This window comes from Hakea prostrata, chromosome 3 (assembly GCF_041222555.1).
Source record: "Hakea prostrata isolate BN-2017 chromosome 3, UWA_Hpros_2, whole genome shotgun sequence".
Classification (NCBI taxonomy): domain Eukaryota; kingdom Viridiplantae; phylum Streptophyta; class Magnoliopsida; order Proteales; family Proteaceae; genus Hakea; species Hakea prostrata.
The window spans coordinates 19,121,477-19,147,250 of NC_142602.1; the positions used below are offsets into that span (position 1 = coordinate 19,121,477).

The 25,774-nt window shown below is 39.7% G+C and overlaps 1 protein-coding gene across 2 annotated transcripts; it reads left to right on the forward strand.

Annotated features, from left to right (window-relative positions):
- Positions 1–1,526: 1,526 nt before the first annotated feature.
- On the forward strand, positions 1,527–25,741 carry VTE5 (phytol kinase 1 VTE5). Of its 2 annotated transcripts, none has more exons than XM_089149629.1 (6): positions 1,527–2,167; positions 24,479–24,546; positions 24,691–24,822; positions 24,922–25,037; positions 25,116–25,230; positions 25,345–25,741. In XM_089149629.1, the coding sequence occupies exons 1-6, from the start codon at positions 1,832–1,834 to the stop codon at positions 25,550–25,552; spliced, it is 975 nt and encodes a 324-aa protein (XP_089005755.1). In that variant the 5' UTR covers positions 1,527–1,831; the 3' UTR covers positions 25,553–25,741. The 2 variants fall into 2 exon arrangements, with proteins under 2 accessions (XP_089005755.1, XP_089005756.1); XM_089149630.1 differs by lacking the exon at positions 1,527–2,167 and adding an exon at positions 22,901–23,976.
- Positions 25,742–25,774: the final 33 nt, after the last annotated feature.

The following is a 25,774-nucleotide window of genomic DNA, read 5'->3' on the forward strand; positions in this document are numbered from 1 at the left end:
ATAGAAAAAATTATGTGGAAAGTTTGCGAGAACAGCTTAGCCACTTCAATGGAGTTGGGTAGAAGAGGCATGAAAATAGATCAATTGTGTGGGGAATGTGGGATGGAGGCTAAATCCATATCACATGCCCTGTTTCAATGTAATTTGGCTCAAGCTGTTTGGTATGAGAGCCCAATATCATGGAGATCTACACAAGAAGGTGGTTCTAGTGTGTATGAATGGTTACAACTCTAGGATCGATTATAAATAGTGGAGGAAAGTGAAGGGGAAAGAGTAAAAAGCCTAATGTCTTATTTGCTATGGTTATTGTGGAAAGCTAAAAATGCACAAGTTGCGGGGGAGAAGAAGTGGTCTCCAAATGAGGTCATTCATGTTGTTGTTGTCGACCACAATGAATTTTGGACTGTTGGTAGCAAAGGTCAAGCAAGGGAGCAGTAGTTACAGGGGAATGAAGAATGGCAGCATCCACAACAACCATATGTGAAGATCAATATTGATGCCGCTTGGAAAGCAAAATAAAAAAAAGGGAGGAATAGGAATTATTTTCACAATTGGCAAGGCAGCCCGCTAGTCATTGTCTCCATTCCTAAATCCTTCTCCTTAGTTGTTGAAGGTGAAGCCAAAGCTATGAGAGCAGGCCTGCTGGAAGCAATTGCTAATGGGTTTGAACATGTTGAAGTAGAGTTTGATCGTCAACAACTAGTGGGCTTTATTTTAGATGCAGACCCCCATCCATCTACATTTATTCTCCGTATTTGTTGAGGATATTAAGTTCATAGCAAGTAAGTTGTTGGGCTTCAAGCCCACGTATGCTCCTAAAAGGTCCAACGCTGTAGCGGACTTGCTAGCCTGGAAGGCTTGCTTGGTTCAGGCCCCGAGTTATTAGCCATGTTCTTCTGAGTGGTTGCTAACTCTTTGTTCAGTTTCCTTTCTTGCCCATCTTTAATGAAATGTTGATTACCAAAAATAAAAGACAAAGAAAGAGCGTATGATATAAAAATAAAAATATATTAATAATTTTATCTCTTTTAATTTGATATGAAGGTATTTTTATCATTTAACCAATGAAGCTATCTGTGTTTAACTCCCTTGTGGTGCACTAGTAACTTTGGACTCATCAGTAGTGAACACAATTTTTTTAAAACTTTTTTATATAGGTAGTGAACCACAACTTTAGATTCAAAATAGGGGACTCAAACGTAAAATTGTCAAATTGTTACTGGGGAGGAATTCGGACTATAAAAGGGTATAATGGCAGAATCTAAATCATCACCAGGGAGCATAGAATACCCCTGTATTTATGGTGGTAAAGCCGTCGGAGCTGTGTTCCTGGACGGGTAGCTGATCCGGACCATTTCATGTTGATGTATAGTCAACGCGTCCTCAATGATTGCCTCGACTTCAAGCGGAATAGGTTAGATTTTATTATATTTTTTTTTGTGTGGCGGAGAGAGAAGGGTGGAATTGATTTCTGTTCTTTACGAAAGCTCGAATGCTCGATAAAGAGTCATTTGCTTTTTGTTTTTTCGGGTAAACGAGTCATTTGCTTTTGGTCAAGCGATGTGGCCTACTCAATTGATCTGTAAAATCAAAATGCACCTAACCAGGTACATATTCGACCCAACATGAAGCTCAGAGAGGTAGTAGGGACTGGGGAGACCTTGAAGCCAAAAATTGAAACACGAGAGGACAGGAGAAGCTGACATGAAGACGAGAGGACGGACGCAGTGAAGCTTATAAAGCTTAACGAGGACGAGCAAGGAGAAACTGAGAGAGAGAGAAGTTGCAGTGGTTATCAGAGTGTGTAACAGTGTAAGGCCTCAGGACAAGCATGGGGGTTGTGGCTTATGGGGTTTCATTCATCACACCCTCCCTCCGGTGTTCGGGATTATTTGGTGTTGCTCGCCAGAGAGTTGCCGTTACCAAGACCTCACCTGCTTTTCCCTGTCTTCCCAAGGGAGGATGCTGGGCTACTACCACTATGAGTAATAGAGATTTAAACTGCTCTGCGTCCGGCTTCAGGCCCTTGTCTGCAATTCTCCTTCCCTTTGACGAGCATCACGGCGTACTTTTGCAGGATGTAGGTGCCACGGCACTTGTCTTGGCTGGTGCTTACTCCTTTGTTCTCGGGTTCGACGAGCTTGCCAAAAGGAACATAATCCAACAGGTGATTCCTGCCATTCCTTTCATTTCTTCTGTCCTCTGTATGTTTGCAAGTGGAATAAAGCCAAGGAAATTCTTTTCCCCCTTTCCTATGACCATCACATTGAGTGTAGATGGAACAGAATCCATTTGGCCTTGCATTTATCTCCCTTATTGTCATTCCTTTCTCCTCTTTTAATTTTGGTTTGTAAAATGCCGTACCTACTGAGTTTAAAGAACATTTCAATTAGGTGAATATTTTACTCACAGGGTTCACTCCCATCATTTAGGTTTCACAAATCCCTGTAGGTTTCAATACGTTCCCAAAGGTATTCTCCTCTCTTGAATGTGGTTGGTGGAGAATAATGGTATTAATATGTTCCCAAGGTATTCTGCACTCTTGAATGTCGGTGGGGGGGGGGGGGGGGAATAATGGTTTTAATATGTTCCCAAGGTATTCTCCTCTCTTCAACGTAGGTGGTCGGGAATAATGGTTTTCATATGGTGGAGAATAATGGTCTTTTCAAATCTTTTAAGTAAATTTGGACTGAAGGAATGCAAATATGGTGTGCATGGGAAGCACACCTAGACACAAGATGCTTTGGGGTACTTCAAAATTTCTACCTTTATATGGTGATAAAGACAATTATTTTTGGGGGCTCCAAGGCGTTTTTGTGTCTAGGCGTGGTCCTCACGCAGAACAAGATAGGATGGGATAACATTCTTCTTCCTTGTTTATTATACTTTTCTCTTTGAGCCATGATGAATCCATTTATCACTTCAAAGGTGTTGGACTTATTTTGGGAACATACTAAAACCTTATTTCGGTTTGTGAACCCTAGGATGGTGTGAGGAACTTCACCATGCAATATTTTGATGGGGTAGGAATGAACAACTCAACTAAAATGTTGACAATAATAGTAGAAACAAATCAAAATTTCCCCTTCTTGAGTGAGCCTATTAGGAAACAGACAAATTGAGATTCTTGCAAGCAATTTATCGAACACTATATAGGCAGTATCTTTTGCTCACAACTTGGTTGCAAATTATGTCATAAACACATCTATAAGCATGTCCACAAAATTAGAAATGCATAACACAAAGGAATTTTAACGCCCGAAAACCTTTCTAGTGTGAAGAGGGAAAAACCAGGGGATCTTAGTCCACAAAAAAAATCCACTAATCACCAAAATTTGGAATTCAAGGATCTTCTCTAGTTAAACTAGAGGAAAACATTAACAATCATCAACATTCATCAAGAACAACAGTTCTTAGCATACACCATTGCATGAACTCCAATAATAAATGAAATTATTAAGTTTTAGATAGATCTCACAAAAAATAGAGGCACAAAGACAATCACACTGATTTTTCGGGCTCAGATTCACAATCCCACCGTTGGATTTGAAGAACGAGAAGTCACCAACCTCCAATCCAAATTTCAGCTTGATCGGACACCGGATGACCATCTGATGAAGAGTTTGATCAAAACTGGATAGGGCACACTCAAAAACAGAATTGGAGTTCTTTCCTCTCTATTTCTCCTTTAACAAACATGCAATTAGTCCCTCTTTTGACTTATAAAGAAAAAGACTAAAATATCCTTACATAATGGGCCATCTTCCACATGGAGGGAAACCTAACCCAACAAATTTCTCCATCTTGACTATGTGGAGGGATTCACCTACCCCACGATTGAACAACAAACATGAAGTTTCTCCCTTGGTAATGCCTTTGTCAACATGTCGGATCCATTTTGATTAGTATGAGTTTTCACACTTTCTAACAACTTGGAACTCAACACATCTGTGATCCAATGGACTTTCACATCAATATGCTTTGATCTAGCATGAAAAGTCGAATTCTTACCAAGGTGGATGACACTCGGACTATCATAAAATAGCGCATTACCGATCTAGCTTAAATGCAAGCTCCTGCAAAAATTTCTTCATCCATGGCAACTCTTTTCAAGCTTTTGTTGCTGCAATAAACTTTGCCTCAATAGTATAAAGGACAACACATTTTGGCAATCTTGATTGCCATGCGATCGCACCATCGGAGAAAGTAATCAAATAACTTGAGGTAAGATTTCCTAGAATCAACATCCCCAACCATATTTGCATTTGTGTAGCCAATTAAAAGAGTTTTATCATTTACAAACCCAAGCTTCAAATCTGAAGTTCCATGAAGATATCTTGTAATCCACTTACAACATTCCAATGCTCTCTTCCTGGATTTGAGAGAAAGCGATTAACCACACCAATAGCATGAGCTATATTTGGCCTTGTGCAAACTATGGCATACATCAAATTCCCTAGCGTAGAGGCATATGGAATTCTTTCCATGTCTTCCTTTTCTTCAACTGTGGAAGGACTCTGTTTAGTGCTCAGTTTAAAGTGAGTAACAAGAGGAGAACTAACTACTTTAGCCTTGTCCATTTTGAATTTTTGAAGGATCTTTTCAGTGTACCTCTTTTGATGTACCACAACTTCTTTACATCTCTATCTCGAATGATTCTTGTACCAAGAATTTGCTTTGCTGGCCTTAAGTCTTTCATGGCAAAAGACTTGCTCAACTCCTCCTTCAATTTAGCCATTCTAGTTGCATTCTCATCAACATATCATTCACATAGAGCAAAAGAATTGTAAAATCATCATCAGAATTATTTTTTTTTAACAAAAGCACAATGATCAAAAGAAGTTTTCTTGTAGCCTTATTCCCCCATAATCGACTCAAACTTCTTATACCATTGCCTTGGTGGTTGTTTCAAGCTATAAAGACTTTTCTTCAGCTGGCGAACATAATCCTCTTTTGCTTTCACCTTGAAACCCTGTGGTTGCTCCGATTTAAATTTCCTCCTCCAAATCACCATGAAGGAAAGCAGTCTTCACATCCATTTGCTCGACCTCTACGTCTACTAGTTGGTAGCCTAAGAACAACCCGAATGGATGCTATCTTAACAACTGAAAAAAATATCTCATCAAATCCAATACCTTTACTTTGAATGAAACCTTTGACAACCAATCTAGCTTTGTATCGTGGAAGTAAAGAGCGTTTCTCTTGCTTTACTCTATAGACCGACCTGTTCTTCAAAGCCCTCTTGTCCTTAGGTAATTTTACTAATTCAAAGGTGTGATTCTCATGCAAAGATTTCATCTCATCTTGCATGGCTTCAATCCGCTCATTCTTATGCTCATCTACCATTGTTTCTTCAAAGCACACTAGTTCTCTCCCCATTTGTTAGTAACACATACTCATCAGCAGAGTTTCTTGTGGAAGGCTGTCGGTCTTTAGTAAACCTCCTGAGCGGGATAGGCAATAGAGCTTCTGGTGTTGGTGATTGCTCTTGAGAACTATCATCCATCTCAACTTCCATGGGAGCGTTTGCATCATTTGGACTTTGTTGTTTATCTTGAACTTCATCTCCAATCTGTTTTGGAATCACTATTGGAGGAACTAGATCCAAGTCAATTAAGTCACACTATACTCAGCACTATCTTTTCCATCTTGTCAATGTCCTTTATGGTCTCATCCTCCATAAAGTCAACATCCTTGTTTCTAACAATTTTCTTATGGAATGGATTATACAATTTATAACCAAATTCATCTTAACCATAACCAAAAAATATACATTGTCATGTCTTGGCAGCAAGTTTAGACCTCTCATATTTTTTTCTTTTTTTAATGAATAACTAATTAAATTAGGGGAAAGGGAGGGGGGAGAAGCCTGGACTTCAGGGGAAGTCCAAGAAGAAGAGCTAAGGTCCTAGGAACTAACAATTAACCTATTTTTGGGAGTGTCAAAAATTGGGGGGTGGGGGGAAGAAATAATTCTAGAGGTAACATCAAAACAAATGGCATTCCAAATCACTTCTAGAGGCCGAGATTTGAAGGTCCATCTCCTAAGATTGTGCTCCCACCACAAGTGGTGGATGGTAGCTCCAAAGACTAGCTTGCAACCCCGGTCGCAAATAGAAGAGCTAGTGAAATTCCTTAAGATCCAGGCCCACTCTCGAGTGAAGCCATGGGTACGCCTTGACCTAGGCCAAATGGTAGAAAGGGCTTTCTCCTAGAGGGAGCGAGGGAAGGGGCAAGAGAAAAAAAGGTGCTTGGTATCCTTAGAGCCATTCCAACAAAGGATGTTGTTTGGATTGGCAGGGATGTGATGGCTAATGAGGAAGGATTGGGTGGGGAGGGCAAGGTTAAGGGCTCTCCAAAGGGTAAGGGTATGGCGAGGGATGTGGCCTTTGAACCAGACCAGGGGGCCCAAGGGACCGAGGGAGAGGGGATCGGAAAAGTTTCCGGGTGGAGAAGGTGATAAATGATTTTGAGGGGGAGGGGGAGGGGGAGGGGAGCCAGATGGTGGTATCACGGGGGGAGGATGAGATGGGGGGGGGGGGGGAGCTAATTCCATACTTGTGTGAGACTGGGGTGGGGAAGGGGAGACCAAGAACCTTTGGTGATGAAGGAGGAGAGTGGTATAGACTTAGGGATATGAGTCTGATAGATTATACAAGGACCAATCATAGTGAAAAGAATACCCATCGAATGCCAAGGGTTTAGCCAAAAGGAAGTGGATGAACCAGAGGAGATTTGGGTAGAGATGGCGGTTATGGCACGAGGACGAAGAAGCAAGAGCTTCCTCCTAATCCAAGACGGTTTGGAAGGCAAAGGAGCGGTCCAAAAGTAGTCCGATTTGAGGATGTGTGAGTAAACCATGGAGACCCATATGGAATTATGCTTGGTGGCAATCTTCCAGATAAGCTTTGAGGAGGCAAACCAAGTTAACACCAGAGTACGGCTGATCCTATACCTCTTATCTTTAGGAACATGGACATATGCTTTGCATCCAAAAACATGCAAATGATCATAAGAAACATCCTTACTTGTCCATGCTTTGTTTGGCACATCAATTTGTAATGGAACACATGGTGTCAGATTCAAAACATGTACAACTGTACTTAAAGCCTTACCCAGAAAGGATCTTAGTAACCCTGCATGTGAAAGTAAACATTTGACCTCTCCACCAATGTCTTGTTTATGCTTTCAGCCAAACCATTCAACTGAGGAGTTTTTGAAGGTGTCTTTTGATGCCAAATTCCTTGTTCTCTACAATAAAAATCAAATGCCCTTTGTACTTTGTCGTTTTCTCCTCCCTATCAGTTGGTCGACTATCTGTCGCCCAACTTCCGAAGGAGGCTTGGGAATCCACCGGATCACTGATCTCAATCTAGCCTACCTCTTTAAACTCATTTGGAAAATCGCCTTAAAGCATGACTCCATTTGAATTAATTGGGTTCACTCGTACTTGATCCGAGTTGACTCCTTTTGGGGTGTTCCTATGCCCTCTAACCCTTCGTGGGTCTAGAGGAAAATCCTCTTATTGGGCCCCCATGCCCTCTCTGCTATTTTTACCATCATCTCCTCTGGCTCTTCTACCTTATTCCGTGGCATCCGATGGGCATTCTCTATAACTATTTTGGTCCCCGAAATGTTTGTCTCCCGTATCCCCAAAAGCACCCCCTTGTTAGCCTTTGTCACCAATGGCTCTTGGAACGCTTCCCCATTCCCCTTTTCTCTCACGTTTGGGATTCTCTCCCCCCTCTCGCTAGTTCCTCTTATGATCTCGATAGTTTGGCTCCCTTCTCCCACCAAAGCCTTCTCCACCCTCTTAGTTTGGAATCTCCTCCGAGTCCATAACCCTAAACCCCTCGGGTCCCCTTGGTCTAGTTCAAAGGTTTCATCCCTCGCCATTCCCTTACCCTTTGGAGAGCCCTCAACCATGCCCTTCCCACCCAATCCTTCCTTATTAGCCATCATATCCCAGTAAACCCCAACTGCATCATTTGTTGGAACGGCCCGGAGAACCTTGAGCTCCTTTTCTTCTCTTGCCCCTTCTCTAGATCTATCTGGAGAAAAACCCTAGTTTCCATCTAGTCTCGTTTGAGGTGTTCCTTTGGGTTTGCTTGTGATTGGTCTTGGATAGTGTGAAACTTTTCGGGCTATTCCATTTGTAATCGGATTGGTAAGTTAGTTTTCTGTGCCTCCATTCATCATCTTTGGTGGGAGCGCAATCCTGGAGATGGACATCTAAATCCCGCTCTTCAGACATGATTTGGAATGCCATTTATTTTGATGTTTCTTCTAGATTGTTAGCTTAACCCCATCCCCTTGTTGATGATACCTAAAGGAACAGATTCATTGTTGTCTCCTGGGGTTTTAGCTCCCCATTTCGATCTTCCTCTTAAAGACCTTGTTTTTGTTTTTTTTAGTTCTTTAATATAATTATTCATTCATCCAAAAAAAAAGATTTGTCAAAGATGATGCATTGAAAATATAAATATGGTAAGGCTTTCTAATGGGGGACATGATAGAGAAGGTAGAAGGATAAAGAAGATAGGGGGAAGAATGGGAAATCTTAGAAGAATCGGTCTTGAAGAAGGATAAGAAAACTCATAAGAAGAGGAAGAAAAGAGGGAAGAGAGAGAAGGGGCCTGTAAACGCCCACTGCTGAAGCTTCAGTTCATCTTTTTTTGATTCCATAAGTCTCTATTTTATTACAATGTAAGGGCCCATTTATAGCTTGGTTAAAGCTTTACAAAACAAAAAAAGAAAAAGAAATTTAGTAGCCTAAAAATAGAAATTAATATTCTATTAACTAGTGACAATAGGGTCCTAATCTGAAGGGGGCCTTGGTATTTGCCACATCCAAGAGGTCAATTCCATTTGTCTCCTCAAACTCATCTGGAAAATTGTCTCCAAACAAGATTCCATTTGAGTTAATTGGGTCTGCTCCTCTCTCCTCAAATATGATTCCTTTTGGATTGCCTTTATCCTTTCTAACTCTTCCTAGATTTGGAGGAAGCTTCTCCTGTTAAGGCCATGCGCTCTCCGCACCATTACCACCCATTTTTCATCTGGCACTTCTACCTCGTTTTGGCTTGACCCATGGCATCCGACGGGTATCCTCTTCTCCCTTTTTGGCCCCCATGTTATGAGACTTGCATCCCCAAATCCACCCCCTGTCCACTTTCATCATTAATGGCTCCTCGGCCCTCCTCCCTCATCATAGTCTCACACAAGTCTAGAACTCGCTCCCTCCTATCTTGCTTTCCTCCTGTGACCTCTTTGTTTGGCTCCCTTCTACAGCCAAATCCTTCACTATCTCCTCAGCTTGGAACCTTCTCCACTTGCCTTCCCCCTAGCCCCCTTGGCCCCCTTTGGCTTGGTTTAAAGGTCATATCCCCTGCCACTCCCTCACCCTCTGGAGAGCTCTAAACCTAGCCCTACCCACCCAGGCTTTTCTTATTAGTCACCATATCCTAGCTAACCCCAATTGTATCATTTGTTGGAATGGTTCGGAGGATCTAGAGCACCTGTTCTTCTCTTGCCATTTGCAGAAAAACCCTTGCCTCCATCTGGCCCCGTTCCCGGCGCTCCTTTGGTTTTGATTGTGACGATCTTGGGTGTTGAGGAATTTTTCAGGTACTTCCATTTGTGATCGAATCGGTAAGTTTGTCTTTTGTGCTACGGTCCACCATCTATGGTGGGAGTGCAATCTTAGGCGATGGACTTCCAAATCTTGCTCTCTAGACTCGATTTGGATTGCCATCTAGTTTGATGTTTCTGCTAGGCTTCCCTTTATCCCCCACCCTTTGGTTGTTGATTCCCCAAGGAACATGCTCATTGTTGTTTCCTGGGGTTTTATTTCCTCCTTCTAGCCCTCTAATTGAAGGGTGCCCCCCTCTCTTGTATCATTATTTGTCCTTCCTATTTTAATATAATTATTTATCCAAAAAAAAAAAAAAAAAAAAACTAGTGACACTAGAATCTTAAGGATTACCCAAAAAATGACAATTGAATCTTATGAAAATAGAAACTAACTAAAGTTTAAAACTACCTAAATAGAAATTAAACTAAGGTCTAGATTTGCCAAGAATAAAACCTTCAAAAATATCTAATCTTGGGTCCCACAAAATCCTCTCTGAATATTCGCAATATGCCAAAAAAGGGGCTGTGACACTGTTCACATGAACAATGTCGTGAATAGTGTTTTGGCCTCTCTTTCATGTTTTGAGGTAACCTTCAATGCTGGTTCAAATTGGATCCCGGCTGGTTGTCCTGCATCACTTTCAGATTTTTATTATGATCATGATTAAAGAAGTATCCTCATTTCAGTTGTAAAACTTCAATACAAATGGAGTGAGTTGCTTAAAGTCCACTTGGACTAAAAAAAAAGGGATGCCTTTGTAATTTTGAAAATTTACCAAGAGGCAGAAAAGGTCCTTCTATCACATGGATCCACCCATTCCCGATGTACCACCATGTTATAGAACATCAACTGCTATCAAAGTTTACTTTAGTATTGAAGGGACGTGTTGCTGCAAGCAGAAGTGCTAAATTTTCCATGGCGCCCCGTATCAAATCTTTCATCTTCCTTTAGGTTGACTGATAGTTTTGACAGTTTCTGGTTTAACTGCATTTTCACTCCTTGAGGTTGAGGAAAACAGAACAAAAGGTTTCAAACTTGGGCTATCTGCTGGAGTATAAAACTTTGCTCATTATGTATCATTCCTAACATTGAGTCTGAGACTTTGGTTCTAATGTAACGGTGTTTGCATCCCTTGTCAACTCTTATTGAACTAATACTTACCAATCCTTTCTAGTCCCCACCTTCAAATTTTGATAGTGGTCCTAAACCATGGGTGAATATTGTTGATGTCACTTTGCTGTTAGAGCTTTCCTCTGCCTAAAATAAACCCTTTCTATTAAATGTCAACAAATAACTTGTTGCTGTATAATAATGACTCATATTTGTTGTACTTATACAAGAGCCAATGTTTGTGTTTGTGAAGGGGAACAATGGAGATGAAAAGAGAGGAGGATACCAAAGATTGATGTAGCAATCCATGTGTGTTGGTGTTCCCTCCCTTTTGTATAAACAAATGAAAACTACAACTTTTGTAGAAGTAGAAACATAACAAGCCGTAACCTTAACAATTAAATACAAGAACATGTTAGGTTAGGTTTCCCTCTATGTGGAGGATGGCCATTACTTGAGTTGGCCCATATGCTTTATGGAAGGGCATTATAATCTTTTTCTCCTTAGAAGCCAAAAGAGGGATTAATTACATGTTTCTTGAAGAAGAAATAGAGAAGGAAGAAATCGCCAAAATAGAGAGAAAAGAGCTCCAATCCCCTTTTTGAGTTTGCCTTGTCTAATTTTGATCAAACTCTTCATCGGGTGATCATCCCATGTTTGATCGAGCTGAAGTTTGGATTGGAGGTTGGTGACTTCTTGTTCTTCAAATCTAATGGTGGGATTGTGAATCAGAGCTCACAAAGTAAGTGCGATTTGTACGCCTTTGTGCCTTTGTTTTGGTGAGATCTATTTGAAACTTCTTAATTTCATTCATTATTGGAGTTCATATATTTAATGGTGTATGCCAAGAACTGTTCTTGATAATTGTTAATTTTTCCCGTAGTTTTAACTAGAGAAGATCATTATATTCCCAATTTTGGTGATTAATGGATTTTTGTGTGGACTATGGTCCGGTGGCTTTTCATCTTCACATCGGAGAGTTTTTCCACGTTAAAATTCATTTGTGTTATGTGTTTGTGATTTTATGGACATGCTTTTGAGTATATGTTTGTGGATGTGATTGTTTACAACTAAGTTGTGAGCAAAAGTTATTGCCCACATTCTGTTCGATAAATTGTCTACATGAATCTTTGTTTGTCTATTTCCTAACAAGTTTGCTTAAGAAGGGAAGAATTGATTTGTCAAGTGTTATTGTCAACATTGTGGTTGAGTTCTTTGTTCCTTCCCAATCAGAGTGGTATCAGAGCTTCCAGGTTGGTTGTTAGAGTGTTTGTTTGAGTTGAACAATGGAAACAAACACAAACAGAATTGTGAGTGGTGACTTTGAATGGTTCTAATTATCATATTTGGAAAGGGAAGATGGAAGACTTTCCTTATGTGAAGGATTTTAACAAGGAAGAAATCTCGGTTGAAACTGGAATTTTGACCTAGGAAAATGCCGAAATTTTGGTAGAAACTAGTGATATTTTTACTGAAGTTTTGAACTTCAGTTTTGGACCTCAAATGGACTCAAAATGATCTGGATTCTTGCATACTACCTATTTCAAGCATAATAAACACTATGGAACTACTAGTTAACCAAAAAAACCATTGAAAAGGGAACATTCAAGTATATAATATATATGAGAAGAACCGAGAATATTACCAATTACAAGTCTATTGTATTCCATGTCTCCCTCTTCCCTTTGCACCCCATACAAATGACAATACAAGTCCCATGATGTTTGCCCCATATAGTTGTTGACATAGTCGGCAACTGCAGCTCTGTATGTGGCCTCATCCACATGCCTAATGATGTCCTGATGGTGGGAAGTTGTGAATCTCTAGATGAAGAATTGGCTCAACTGCATTTGGAAAGGTTGGTGGTGGCTGTGGTATAGAGTGGAAGATCTGTTCAACAAATGAAGGAACACTCTGGTCATCGGCAGGGGTAGGGACACTATAAGCTCCATATTGACAATAAGGTTCCAGTGGTTGACTCTGATAGGTGACAAGGAGAGGGACACCATAAGCTCCATAAGCTCCATGACCATAAGGCTCTAGTGGTGGTTGACCTTGAGTCTAATAGCCAGGAGGGACACCATAGGGTCCACAACCATAAGCTCCATAAGTCAACCTAGTATAACCAATACTCTCCACGATAGTATCATATGAGGACTCTGCATGGCTATGTCATCCGGATCCTTTGGAGGTGGAGTCTCTGGAATCATCTATGCTCTCGATCCCATAGATTCCACCAAGCTCTCCGCATCAGCCGGACGGTAAGACCTATATGATGGCGTGTCCTCTGTGTTATATCCATTATGTCTCCCCTTTCTCTTCCTCAAATATGTCGAGGAAACATTTTTGCCTCGAGATGCAGCTCTAGTATGGTCTGAATCCTATGTTGCGTGGGTGAATTGACTCTCGCTTGTGAATCTTGGTGGTCGTCCTCCCCCTCCTTGAGTCTCACGTGGTGGTGGTGGTCTGTCCCTAAGATCAGCTGAATCCTGATCACGAGGTCAAACACCCTCCTCATTGTCTTCGTCATCGCCGGGGGCCTGAGTCGCATCATCTTTGGTGTTCAAACTAGACAATCAAATCCTTACTTTGGGTGGATGCACTAAGGTGTGGCACAAAGGGACATGTGGGTGTTGCATGTGCACTGCCCTCCTGGGCCATGAAGTTTTCCACATCAGCCCCCATCTCCTCTGCAATCTGTCTATTGGGACGACCTCCCTCCTCATCCAGCAATGACTGTCCACCATCCCTCATTTAGTCAACTACGGGGTTATCATCATCATCCTTCTCAAATATGTCAACCAACTCCATATTGTTACTCTCTTTGTCCATCCTTTGTCTAATATGATCCTCCCTCAGTCTCATATTATAATGTAAGTAGACAAGGTCCTCTAGATGCTTCACACCCAATCAGTTGTGCCTCTTTGACTAGATTCCACCTTCAATTTCACTCACAATCAGTGGCAGAACATGTTTGGGAGAACACTTTTGCTTGCAATCGTACTCAAGTGGGGTGAGTCACGTCCAAAGTGCAACCACCATTCAGCTGCAACAAACATATACTCTTAAGTTATTTCAATACTTAAATAATTAAGTTAAAGATAGAATATAACAATTAGATATATAATGAATTAACTTACCCCCAGGGGCGGATTTTGTCCTGATATGGCCATGGAACGACCATTCAGCTGCAACAAACATATACTCTTTAAGTTATTTCAATACTTAAATAATTAAGTTAAAGATAGAATATAACAATTAGATATATAATGAATTAACTTACCCCCGGGGGCGGATTTTGTCCCGATACGGCCATGGAACAACCAAAGCTCCCAGTGGCATCCCTAAATGCCTTTATCTAATATATAAAGAAAAAAGACAATAACTAGGTTAATAACTTAGTATAAAACTACGAATTGTGATTATCAAATCACTATCTCACCTCCATAACGATGACTGCTTGTTTAGATGGATCCGGTTCCAACTTCTCCACTACAGTTTGGATGGCATCCATCAAATCTTGCCTCATCCCAAGATTGTCTTTGTAATGGTACTTGGTATTTAAATAGTGTGCTGTGTAAGAAAAAGCAAAAATAAGAGGGAATAGTCAATGCTTAATAGTGTGATAACATAATGAAAATTAAATTGATTCTTAGACTTAACAACTCACCAGCCTTATGCAGTTGATGCTGCAACATAGACTCTCATCTAACTTGGATGATGTTGAGGATTTTCTTGTTGCCATGTGATTCGACCTGAGCAACTTGTTGCTTCATCCCATCTATTGTAGCCCATATGTGTGGTAGAGTGGCCTTCTCTGCTGATCTACCATCCTCAACACATACACCCCAAGCTTAAGCATCTTCACCACTATCCTCACATTGTGCCAGACATTGTGCTACAAATTGTCATAAAGTATGGTCAATTGTGCTCTCCTTCCTCCTACAGATGAAGAACCCTCCTAGTTAAACCCATGCTCTTATTCAAGCATGCTCCTAAGGCCAGTTTTTCTTGTCAAAGCTTTGCAGTGCTATCCAATTGGTAGCAAATCTAGTTATGCATGGCCTCACTAAGTCACCCTGACACTTGTCCTTCATCATCTTTAATGCATATGTGTGGTTATAAATGAAGGTGCTAACTTGTCGGGCTTGCTCCACGGTCTTCTTCACGAGCTTGACCTTTTCGATGTCCTTAAACATTAAGTCAATGTAGTGAGCAGCACATGGAGTCCAAAAGAGCCTATATTTGTCCATCATTAAAGGCATCGATACAAAGTTTTAAAGTCTACATGTAATGTAAATATATGTATTTAAAAATGAAAATTAGTACTAGAAGTAAAAGCATGTTTTGATACCTAGGGTTCCCCTGCATCTTCAACCTTACTTTTTTGTAGTTGGAGCCATCATCAATCATAATTTGGATTGCATTCTCCACCCCAACCTCCTTCACCACTTGCTTTAATAATTTATAAATGTATTTTGCATCCTTCTTCTCACTGGATGCATCTATTGACTTGAGGAACACTGTCCTCCCCTCACAATTCAACATAAAATTGATGATGGACTGTCTAGTAGGACTAGTCCAACCATTAGCCATCACAGTCATTCCATAATAAGCCCACATGGGCTTTAATCCATTAATATACTCATTTAAATCCTTTTTATGCTTAGGCAAATAGACATTATATACATATGGAGTGGGCCCCTATACACCACTCCCAAGCATGCCTATCTCCTCAATCATATCCCTATAATAGGGCCCTTAGGCTGTATATTCTAGAATACTATGGTATATAACCCATTTGGAGAAAGCCATCCCTACTTTCTCCTTCACACTCCCCCATAAGTGCTTCAACTTTCTTTGTTTTTGCTTAGGCCTCCTAAATAGGGCCGGATCATTGCGAAGAATCTCTAGATACGGATCTGTAGGGTGTGCTGATGAAGCTTGACCCCTTGTTGGGGCCTGTGGGATAGGAACCTCTTGCCTCACACTCTAACTCCTCCTCATAGGGACCTGGGAGCTGCCTGTGCCTCCCATACTTGTTGGCTCTCTCGAGGACTCACAACCTATAGACCTCTGTTGCCTCCTTATGTCATCAACCCTCGCCGGATCCCTACTCATCATCATCACCCTCTTGATCTGTTTGGCCTCTGGGTTAAGGTCACATTCATAATCTCCTGGCTCCTCTAGATCATAATCCTCTAGCTCTCGAAGGTCATCTAGGCATGCATCCTCAAACTCCTCCCTCTGTGTTCTCTTCTCTTTCCTCTTTTGCTTTCCCCCACTTAAGTATGATGCCATTGCCTTTTGACCTTTGAAGGCATCTTTTGGCACCCTACTACATTCCTGTTTCCACCAGCTAGATGCACCTTCAGTCTAGTGGCGTCACCTCTTATTTGTTTCTTATAGTAATTACACTTGCTTTTTCTCCTATCAGCTGTTATTGCTCTCCCGTGTTGCCAAGCTATATCTAACATCTTTGAAAAGAGTGTCTGATACAAGAAATTCACACTAAATATCTTGAAAAGCTTCACAATATGCACCATAAATTAAATACATGCTTCAATTAATAACCTCCTATTTTTAAATATAAAACAAAAAGTAAATAAGTATTTTTTAATATCTAAATAATTTAAAAAGTATATAAAATACACACTAATTATCTTAAGAAGCTCCACAACAAGCTCCAAAAATTGCATACATGCTTCCACTAATACTCTCCTATTTTTAAATTTAAATCAGAAATTAATTAGTGTTTTTTAATATTTAAATAGTTTTAAAATTATTTAAATATATATTCAATATAGTAAAAATAGATGATTAACAGAAAAAAAAATTGATTCAACACCATCATAGCAATTTGGTGTTTCAACTCTCACATACATTAATTTAAAGCTCATACATCTACTATACATATACATTTTTAGCAATATACATAATTTACAAATATATTTTAATAACAGAAAAAAGAAAAAAAAATAGTAGGAAGAACAAAAAATTAATTTTGACACTACAAATTCATAAATCAACACTCTAAACATGCTTAAATTTGGAAGCAATCCAAGAAGATTTAAGGCACAAAAAACAAAAAAATAAAAAAGTTGGTACTCACCTTCTTTGATTCTCGAAATCCCAACAATGGAGGAGCAAGATTGGAGAAGGAATTCAAAGGAGTTGCTAAAATGAGGTGATATGGGTGTAGAATCCAAGAGAAATAAAAAAATAAATTGAAAAATGGGTCGAAATCTTAGTGGCGATTTCGTTCAAAATCGCAAAACTTGCGAAATAACGCAAGTTCCAATCGAAATGAATGATACGATACGAAATTTTGTGTCGTATCGACTGGAGTTTCGTATCGTTTTGGTCAATACGAATCATTACGATGTATCTTATTGTATTTCATTTTGTTTTCAAAAAACGTGGACATTTTGGTCAAAATTTTGACCACTTTGGTCGAATTTTTTTCCACGGATTCTTATTTGCCTGGTTTGCGAGTGATAAACCTGAAAACAAAATGGATGAAGAATGAACTATTTTTCATAAAAAACATGTGGCTATAGAAGGCAATAGGTGGATGATAGTATTTTGAACCATATTAGTGGAGAGACACATACACACACTTTGTAGTGTAAGCCTAAGCAATTGTATGCTCGAAAGACAGGAAATAATAAATTATTTTTGATCAAGCAAATGATGACTTTGAGATATCAAGGAAATAACAGAAGAATGAGAGCTTTCATCTCCCTTATCTCCTCAAGAATCCTAGGGTCATCATCAAAAGGACTATCACTAGAAGAACGAGAGCTTTCATCGTCCGAGGATTGCTCATGAAGGTCCTTCAGGCGATCCCCGGTCAAGTTAAACCTCCTAGTCTGATCGTTATCACCTTCACTCGTATATCCTTCGGCCCGACGACGCTTCTTTTCCCGATAGATTGGGACGGGAACCTTAGGATGATGCCTAAAACCTCTCAAACTCACTCTAGGTTTCTTCAGAGCCATAAAGGAAAGAAAGTAACTTACTGCTTAAAGACTTGAAGGATCTCGAGAGCTTAGTCGGGAGCAATTCTTAGTTGAGAGGAAAGGAAACTGTAGATCAAAACAAAGAAGAAAAGGTCCTATTTATACTGCCGGAAGAAGCGTTACACTTCCTGATGGAACGGATACGGTGTTTCACAATTGACGGTTCAGGAAGGGTGACAATGTAACTCCCCGAGGCAATCATTATAACTCTAGGCATAGCCGTTTGACATGGCAAGGCTAGATTGGACGAGGACTTCGAGGAAAACCGTTACGAAAACGTCTAGTCACTTTATACCAGGCATTTAATGCGCCCAATGGCAAAACTCCCTTATTCCCCCGAATAAAGTAGAGCAACATTCGGGACAAGATGTTTTTGACTTGACAATTGGAACTCTCCAATTTTATACAAACTCGGGCACATACAAACCCTCTCCTTGGTCGGGACGAACGATGAGACAACATATGATTGCCAAACATAAACAGTACGTCTCTCACTCTTAACCTAACTTTTTCTACATTACATATAACTATCCTCGGGACAATCACCGACATCTCCCTCGATCATGGATAACCAGTACTTTCTCAGAAACTTGGCAGATTGTGAAGTGGTATTGTATGGAGAGGACCCATCAAGATTAGGAGTCGGGAAAGATAAATGCACCCGACAGCTTAACTTCCTTGCTATCCCACACGTTGTAAACAACGATTGGGATAGGGGGCTTATGATACGGAAGTTTCCTACCCGACCGGGTCAAACCTAGCTGGGGCTCCACACACTTAGTCGGGATAAGAGCCGACTGGCTTGATCAAGGCGCGATGTACGCTCAACTAATATGGCAACCATTCTCAATGAGGAAAGTCAACTCCGTCACTGATCGAGTGGGATCGATGACAGGAAGGCGTGATCTCAAGAGAAACAACAGCCACCGTTGGGTAGACTTACCAAATACATAAAAGGTAACATTAATGGTATAAGAAGATGGACATACCCCTCCGGTAAGCATCCAATACATTCTGAGCATCCTCTTGTGTAATCCTTGCACGAGATCTTAGACTGTTCACTATCTGACTTAGCCATTGGAGGCGGTTGCCCGGTACTCTAGCCGGCCCACGTCTAACTCTTTTTGCAGGACTCATCGTCTTTGGCTTGAAGGGGGCTCATTCGGGTGCAGCATCAACATAACTAATACACATCAGTTTGGCGCCGTCTGTGGGAATTATTAGTCAATTGGCAACTATGGGAATCAAGTTTGATGAATAGATTCAAGGTTTATGACTTCTTGGTTCTTTGCTAGATTCTTGGGAGACATTTAGAAATTTGTTATCTAACTTAGCTCCAAATGGTTTAATCTTAATGGATTTGGCCAAAAGTAGTGTTTTGAATGAAGACATGAGAAAAAATCACAAGGTACCTCTTCACAGTCAAATGTTTTGTTGTTAAGAAAAAGGGGAGGAGTAAGAGTAGAAGCCCAAAGAGAAGTAAATCCAGCAAGTTTGCCAATGTTAAATGTTACCACTGTGGTTTGAAAGGTCACACAAAAAGGTATAGCCAGAAGTTGCCAGAAGTAGAAGAGAAACTAAAAAGGAAAAAGACAAAGAAAAGAAAGACGATGACAAAAATGATGATAGAGTTGCTACCACTGCCAATAATTTTCTTGTTGTCTATGAGAATGATGATGTTAATTTTATGTGTCAAGAGACTAGTTGGGTGATTGACAGTGGTGCTTCCATTCATGCTACATCTCAGAAGGATTTCCTTACATCTTACATACCAGGTGATTATGGGGTTGTAAATATGAGAAATGATGATTTGGTCAAGGTTATTAGCAGTGGAGATGTTTGCTTGGAAACCAATATTGGGATAAGGTTGATTCGCAAAGATGTGAAACATATGTCTGACTTCCATTTTTTAATTTAATTTCTGCGGGCAAGCTTAATGATGAAGGGTATTGTAGTACACCTTTAGTAATAGCCAGTGGTGCTATGGTTATGGCAAGAGGTAAGAAGATTTTATCATTGTACTTGATGCAAACAAAGCTCTCCAAGGGCATTTTAAATGTAATGGAGAATGGAGGTGCAGTTGAGTTATGACACAAGAGGCTTGATCACATAAGTGAGAAGGGAATGATGATGTTGCCCAAGAAGAATCTCCTATCTGGAATGAAAGGTACACATTTAAATAATTATGTCATTACTTAGCAAGGAAACAAAATAGAGTTTTCTTCAAAAGTTCCTCTCCTTCAAGAAAGAAAGATGTACTTGACTTAGTACATTCAAATGTGTGTGGTCTTATGAAAACAAAAACTCTTGGAGACTCTTTATTTTGTGACATTCATTGATGATCATTCAAGGAAGTTGTGGGTTTATACCTTGAGGACAAAGGATCAAGCGGTTGATGAATTCAAACAATTTCAAGCTTCAGTTGAGAGAGAAACTAAAAAGAAGTTGAAGTGCATTTGCACAGATAACGGGGGAGAATACAAAGGGCCATTTGAGATTTATTGTAGAGAACAAGGAATTCAGCATCAAAAGACACCTCCAAAAACTCCTTAGTTGAATGGTTTGGCTGAAAAAATGAACATGACATTGGTGGAGAGAGTCAAATGTTTGCTTTCACATGCAGGGTTGCCAAAATCCTTCTGGGGTGAGGCTTTGAACACAGTTGTGCATGTTTTGAATCTGACACCATGCGTTCCATTATAGTTTGATGTGCCAAATAGAGTATGGACAGGTAAGGATTTTCATATGATCATTTGCGTGTTTTTGGATGCAAAACATCTGTCCATGTTCCCAAAGATGAGAGGTCTAAACTTGATGCCAAAACACGGTTTTGTATATTTTTAAGTTATGGTCAAGATGATTTTGGCTATAAGTTGTATGATACAATTCACAAGAAAATTGTTAGAAGCAGGGATGTTGTCTTTATGGAGGATGAGACCATAAAGGACATTGACAAGATGGAAAAAACAATGCCTAAGCATAAAGGTGATTTGATTGACTTGTATCCAATTCCTCCAACAATGGTGCTAGAACTGGTTGGAGATGAAGTTCGACATGAACAACAAGGTCTAGATGATGTAGATGCTCCCATAAAAGTTGAGACAGATGATAGTTCTTATCAGTAGTACCAAATATCGAAGGCTCTATCACCTGTTCCATTCAAGAGGTATACCGGAGACTGACAACCTTCCTCGTGATATTTTGTTGATGAGTATGTGTTGCTAACAAATGGGGGAGAACTAGTGTGCTTTGAAGAAGCAATGATAGATGAGCATAAGAATGAGTGGATTGCGCCATGGAAGATAAGATGAAATCCTTGCATGAAAATCATACTTTTGAATCAGTAAAGTTTCCTAGGGGTAAGAGGGCTTTGAAGAACAGGTGGGTGTATAGAGACATAGAGTAATACAGGAAAAACACTCTTTACTTCCACGATACAAAGCTAGATTGGTTTTCAAGGGTTTTAGTCTAAAGAAAGGCATTAACTTTGATTAGATATTTTCTTTAGTTGTGAAGATGACATCCATTTGGGTTGTTATTGGTCTAGTAGCTAGTTCAAATGGTTGCTTTCCTTCATGGTGATTTGGAAGAGAAAATTTACATGGGAGTAACCAAAGGGTTTTAAGGTGAAAGGAAAAGAGGATTATGCTAGTAGTTTGAAGAAAAGTTTTTATAGCTTGAAATAGACATTGAGGCAATGGTATATGAAGTTTGAGTCAATTATAGGGGAGCAAGGCTACAAGAAAACTTCTTTTGACTATTGTGTTTTTGTTCATAAATTCTTTGATGATGATTTTATAATTCTTTTGCTCTATGTGGATGATATGTTGATTGTTGGTAGGAATCCAACTAGAATTGCTAAGTTGAAGTAATTAAGCAAGTATTTTGCTATGAAAGACTTGGGGTCAACAAAGCAGATTCTTGGTATAAGAATCATTTGAGATAGAGATGCAAAGAAGCTATGGTTATCTCAAGAGAAGTACATGGGGAAGATCCTTCAAAAATTAAAAATGGACAAGGCTAAAGTGGTCAGTTCTTCTCTTGCTACTCATTTTAAATTGAGCACCAAACAGAGTCCTTCTACAGCTGAAGAACAGGAAGACATGGAAAGAGTTTCATATGCCTCTGCAATAGGGAGTTTGATGTATGCCATCGTTTGCACAAGGCCAGACATAGCTCATGCTGTGGGTATTGTTAGTCACTTTCTCTCAAATCTAGGAAGAGAGCATTGGAATGTTGTTAAGTGGATTATGAGATATCTTTGTGGTACTTCAGATTTAAAGCTTGGGTTTGGAAATAATAAACCTCTTTTGATTGGCTACACAGATGTAGATATATTCTGGGGGATGTTGATTCTAGGAGATCTACCTCGGGTTATTTGATTACCTTCTTTTGTGGTGCGGTGGTATGGCAATTAAGATTGGAGAATTGTATTGCCCTTTCTACTACTGAGGCATAGTTTGTTTTAGCAATGGAAGCTTGTAAAGAGTTGTTATGGATAAAGAAATTTTTGTAGGAACTTGTTTTTAAGCAAGATCGGTATGTGCTATTTTGTGGTAGTCAAAATACTATCCACCTCGGTGAGAATTTGTCTTTTCATGCTAGATCAAGGCATATTGATGTGAGATACCATTGGACCAGGGATGTGTTGAATTCCAAGTTGTTAGAAATTGTGAAAATTCATAATGATCATAATAGTTTCGATATGTTGACGGCGGCTCTACCAAGGGAGAAGCTTCAGGTGTGTTGTTCGATCGTCGGGTTGGCAAATCCCTCCACATTGTCAAGAGGGGGAGATTTATTGGGTTGGGTTTCCCTCCATGTGGAGGATGGCCCATTACTTAAGTTAGCCCATATGCTTTATGGAAGGGCATTTTAGCCTTTTTCTTTAGAAGTTAAAAGAGGGACTAATTGCATGTTTGTTGAAGAAGAAGAAATAGAGAAGAAAGAAATCCCCAAAATAGAGAGAAACGAGCTCCAATCGCGTTTTTGAGTGTGCCCTGTCGAGTTTCGATCAAACTCTTCATCGGGTGGTCATCTTGTGTCCAATCGAGCTGAAGTTCGGAGTGGAGGTTGGTGACTTTATTCTTCAAATCCAACGGTGAGATTATGTATCCGAGCTCGTGAAGTTAGTGCGATTTGTATGCCTTTGTGGCTCTGTTTTGGTGAGATCTATCTAAAACTTCTTAATTTCATTAATTATTGGAGTTCATACATTTAATAGTGTATGCCAAGAACGGTTGTTCCCGATGATTGTTGATGTTTTCCTCTAGTTTTAACTAGAGAAGATCCTTGTATTCCCAATTTTGGTGATTAGTGGATTTTTGGGTGGACTACGGTCCCGTGGTTTTTCCTCTTTAGATCGGAGAGGTTTTCCATGTTAAAATTCCTTTGTGTTATGTGTTTGTGATACAATGTGCAACCAAGTTGTGAGCAAAAGATATTGCCCACATCTGTTCAATAAAATTGTCTGCAAGAATATCTATTTATCTGTTTCTTTATAGGTTCACTCAAGAAGGGGAAGAATTGATTTGTTTCTGCTGTTATTGTCGACATTGTGGTTGAGTTCTTCATTCCTTTCCCATCAAAACAAACTTTCCACTAACACACACCACAATGGGGACACTCTAGCTATGATGGTTAACCAGCGATATATCTTAACAATAATATTGATTGCCAGAGATGTATGTTCCATCTACATTGTGTGCTTATGGAAATCTTGCATGCATTGTTTCAGATGCTTTATCACCTCACTCTGTTTTGTCTTCTCTACAGTCGTTACAGCCTTTCTGAATGTTTTCTGGCTAAATTTTTTTCCCGATTAAATTACCATGGAGTTTGACCACATTCGACAGATTGCATATGTCTTCACATCTGCAAGCTGGTTTCCCATGGTACTCTATAAGTCTTGAAGTGACAGTTATTTTCTCCATTCTGGCTTGGCATGTTTCTATGTGCTGTTAGATCATTACGGAAGAAATTAAATCATTCTGTTTCTCTAGTCTTAGTTGGACTTTGCCATGACATTGCATTTTTCATTTTGTTTTTCTGCTGTAAGAACCTTTCTTGGACCTTTGACCATGATAGTCCAGTGATATCATCAATTTGCTGTGATCTTTAATGTTGGTGTAAATTTGATTGTTCCTGGAATGCAGCCAGGCCATTGGAAGGGGCCAAAATGGTAGCCGAGCTGTCACTCCCACCATGATGGTACTCACTTGGAACTTGGCTTCCATAATTGTCTCCAGAAAATTACTTTGATTAATTTTTTTTTGAATGCTGAAAACATTTTAGAAGAACAGCAGTGGCTGCTCCTATCTTTGACAAAGTCCACCTAAAAATAGTTCAACACCGAAGTCATTGTCTTAACACATTTTTGTAATTCAAACAGGGGGATGAAAAATAACTGGTGATTCCCTTCCATTTTGGTAAGAAGAATAACTGGTAACCCAACTTTGTATGGTTCTGTTGAATTTTGGGAAGTACCTCAGTTATTTTTGTAATTTTCGATGAATCACATCATGGCTTGATTGCATTGATCATAAGTTTGTTATACAGTAGTTGGATATTTGATCCAATACTACCAACTGTTAGGATGTTGTAAGAGATTGTGATTTAGAAGAATATGACTTCTTTAATGTGATGAGGTTGGACTGTATCTCAATTTCACCATTACATTTTAACAGAATATTTTTCTTTTTTGTTAAAGCAGAGTTTGAGTAGAAAACTAGTCCACATTTTGTCGGGGTTGCTTTTCATGCTCTCTTGGCCCTTATTCAGGCAGGTACTCTCTGTTGATGCTTAAAATTATTTTCTTGTTTACATGGTCCTTCTCCATTTTGTGAAGTAAGAACTTGTCTACAAGGTCAGCTTTTTACAAATTTTTAACACTTAATTGATTTGATCACCTTAATCCTATGATAGTACCTCGTCATATGCTCGATACTTTGCTGCTTTCGTTCCTCTTGTCAATTGCACAAGGCTAATAGTCCATGGCCTTTCTCTGGCCACTGATGAAGGCCTCATAAAATCTGTTACTCGAGAAGGAAACCCCAAGTACTTCCTCAACTTACCATGTTGTAGTCATCTTTCTTATCTGCCTCTTAATTACGTGAAACTGTTTTTAATGTAATCTTGTGTTCATTGTGTTTGTAGGGAATTGCTTAGAGGTCCACTGTACTATGTTTTGATTTTGATTTTGTGCACGGTCATGTTCTGGCGTGATTCCCCAGTTGGAATGATTGTGTTGGCTATGATGTGTGGTGGAGATGGTAAAATCTCTTCTTTCTCCAAATTCCCATCTTTGGCAGCATTTTATACTTATGTCCTTTCAAATGTGTTCCCAACAGGGTTTGCTGATATCATAGGGAGAAGATTTGGGACACTGAAAATCCCTTACAACAAACAGAAGAGCTTGATTGGCAGCTTCTCTATGTTTCTATCTGGGTTCTTGATTTCTCTAGGGTGTGTTTTCAATTTTCAGTATGTTGAACTGAAACGTGGAATGAGTTTTGATTTTCTAATAGAGATTGACCAATAACAATTTTGCTTTACATGGAATTCTGGCTTTTGTTGCAGGATGCTCTACTATTTTTCTGTTCTGGGGTACTTTCAGTTGGATTGGTCATGGACACTGAGATGGGTAGCCTTAGTCTCGTTGGGAGCTACAGTAGTGGAATCACTTCCTACAACCGAAGTCGTTGATGACAACATATCTGTTCCTATATCAAGCATTTTGCTGGCATGTCTGCTTCTCGATAACAGTTTCTTCACATCCAGTTCCTAACCAGCTGTTTTCTGATTCCTGCTTTGCATTGAAGCAAAATAAGTATGCTTTGTAATGAATCTACAGTTGAAGTCAATTAGTTCAACTTCTATTTATGCATGTCACATATGTGAATTTGGACAGTTCTCCATGTTCTTGGGCAGGATAAGATCTGTGTGAGTGGGAAATTTCTTAACGTAGTTCACTGGCCAAAAGAAAAAAAAAAAAAAAAAAAAAAAAAAA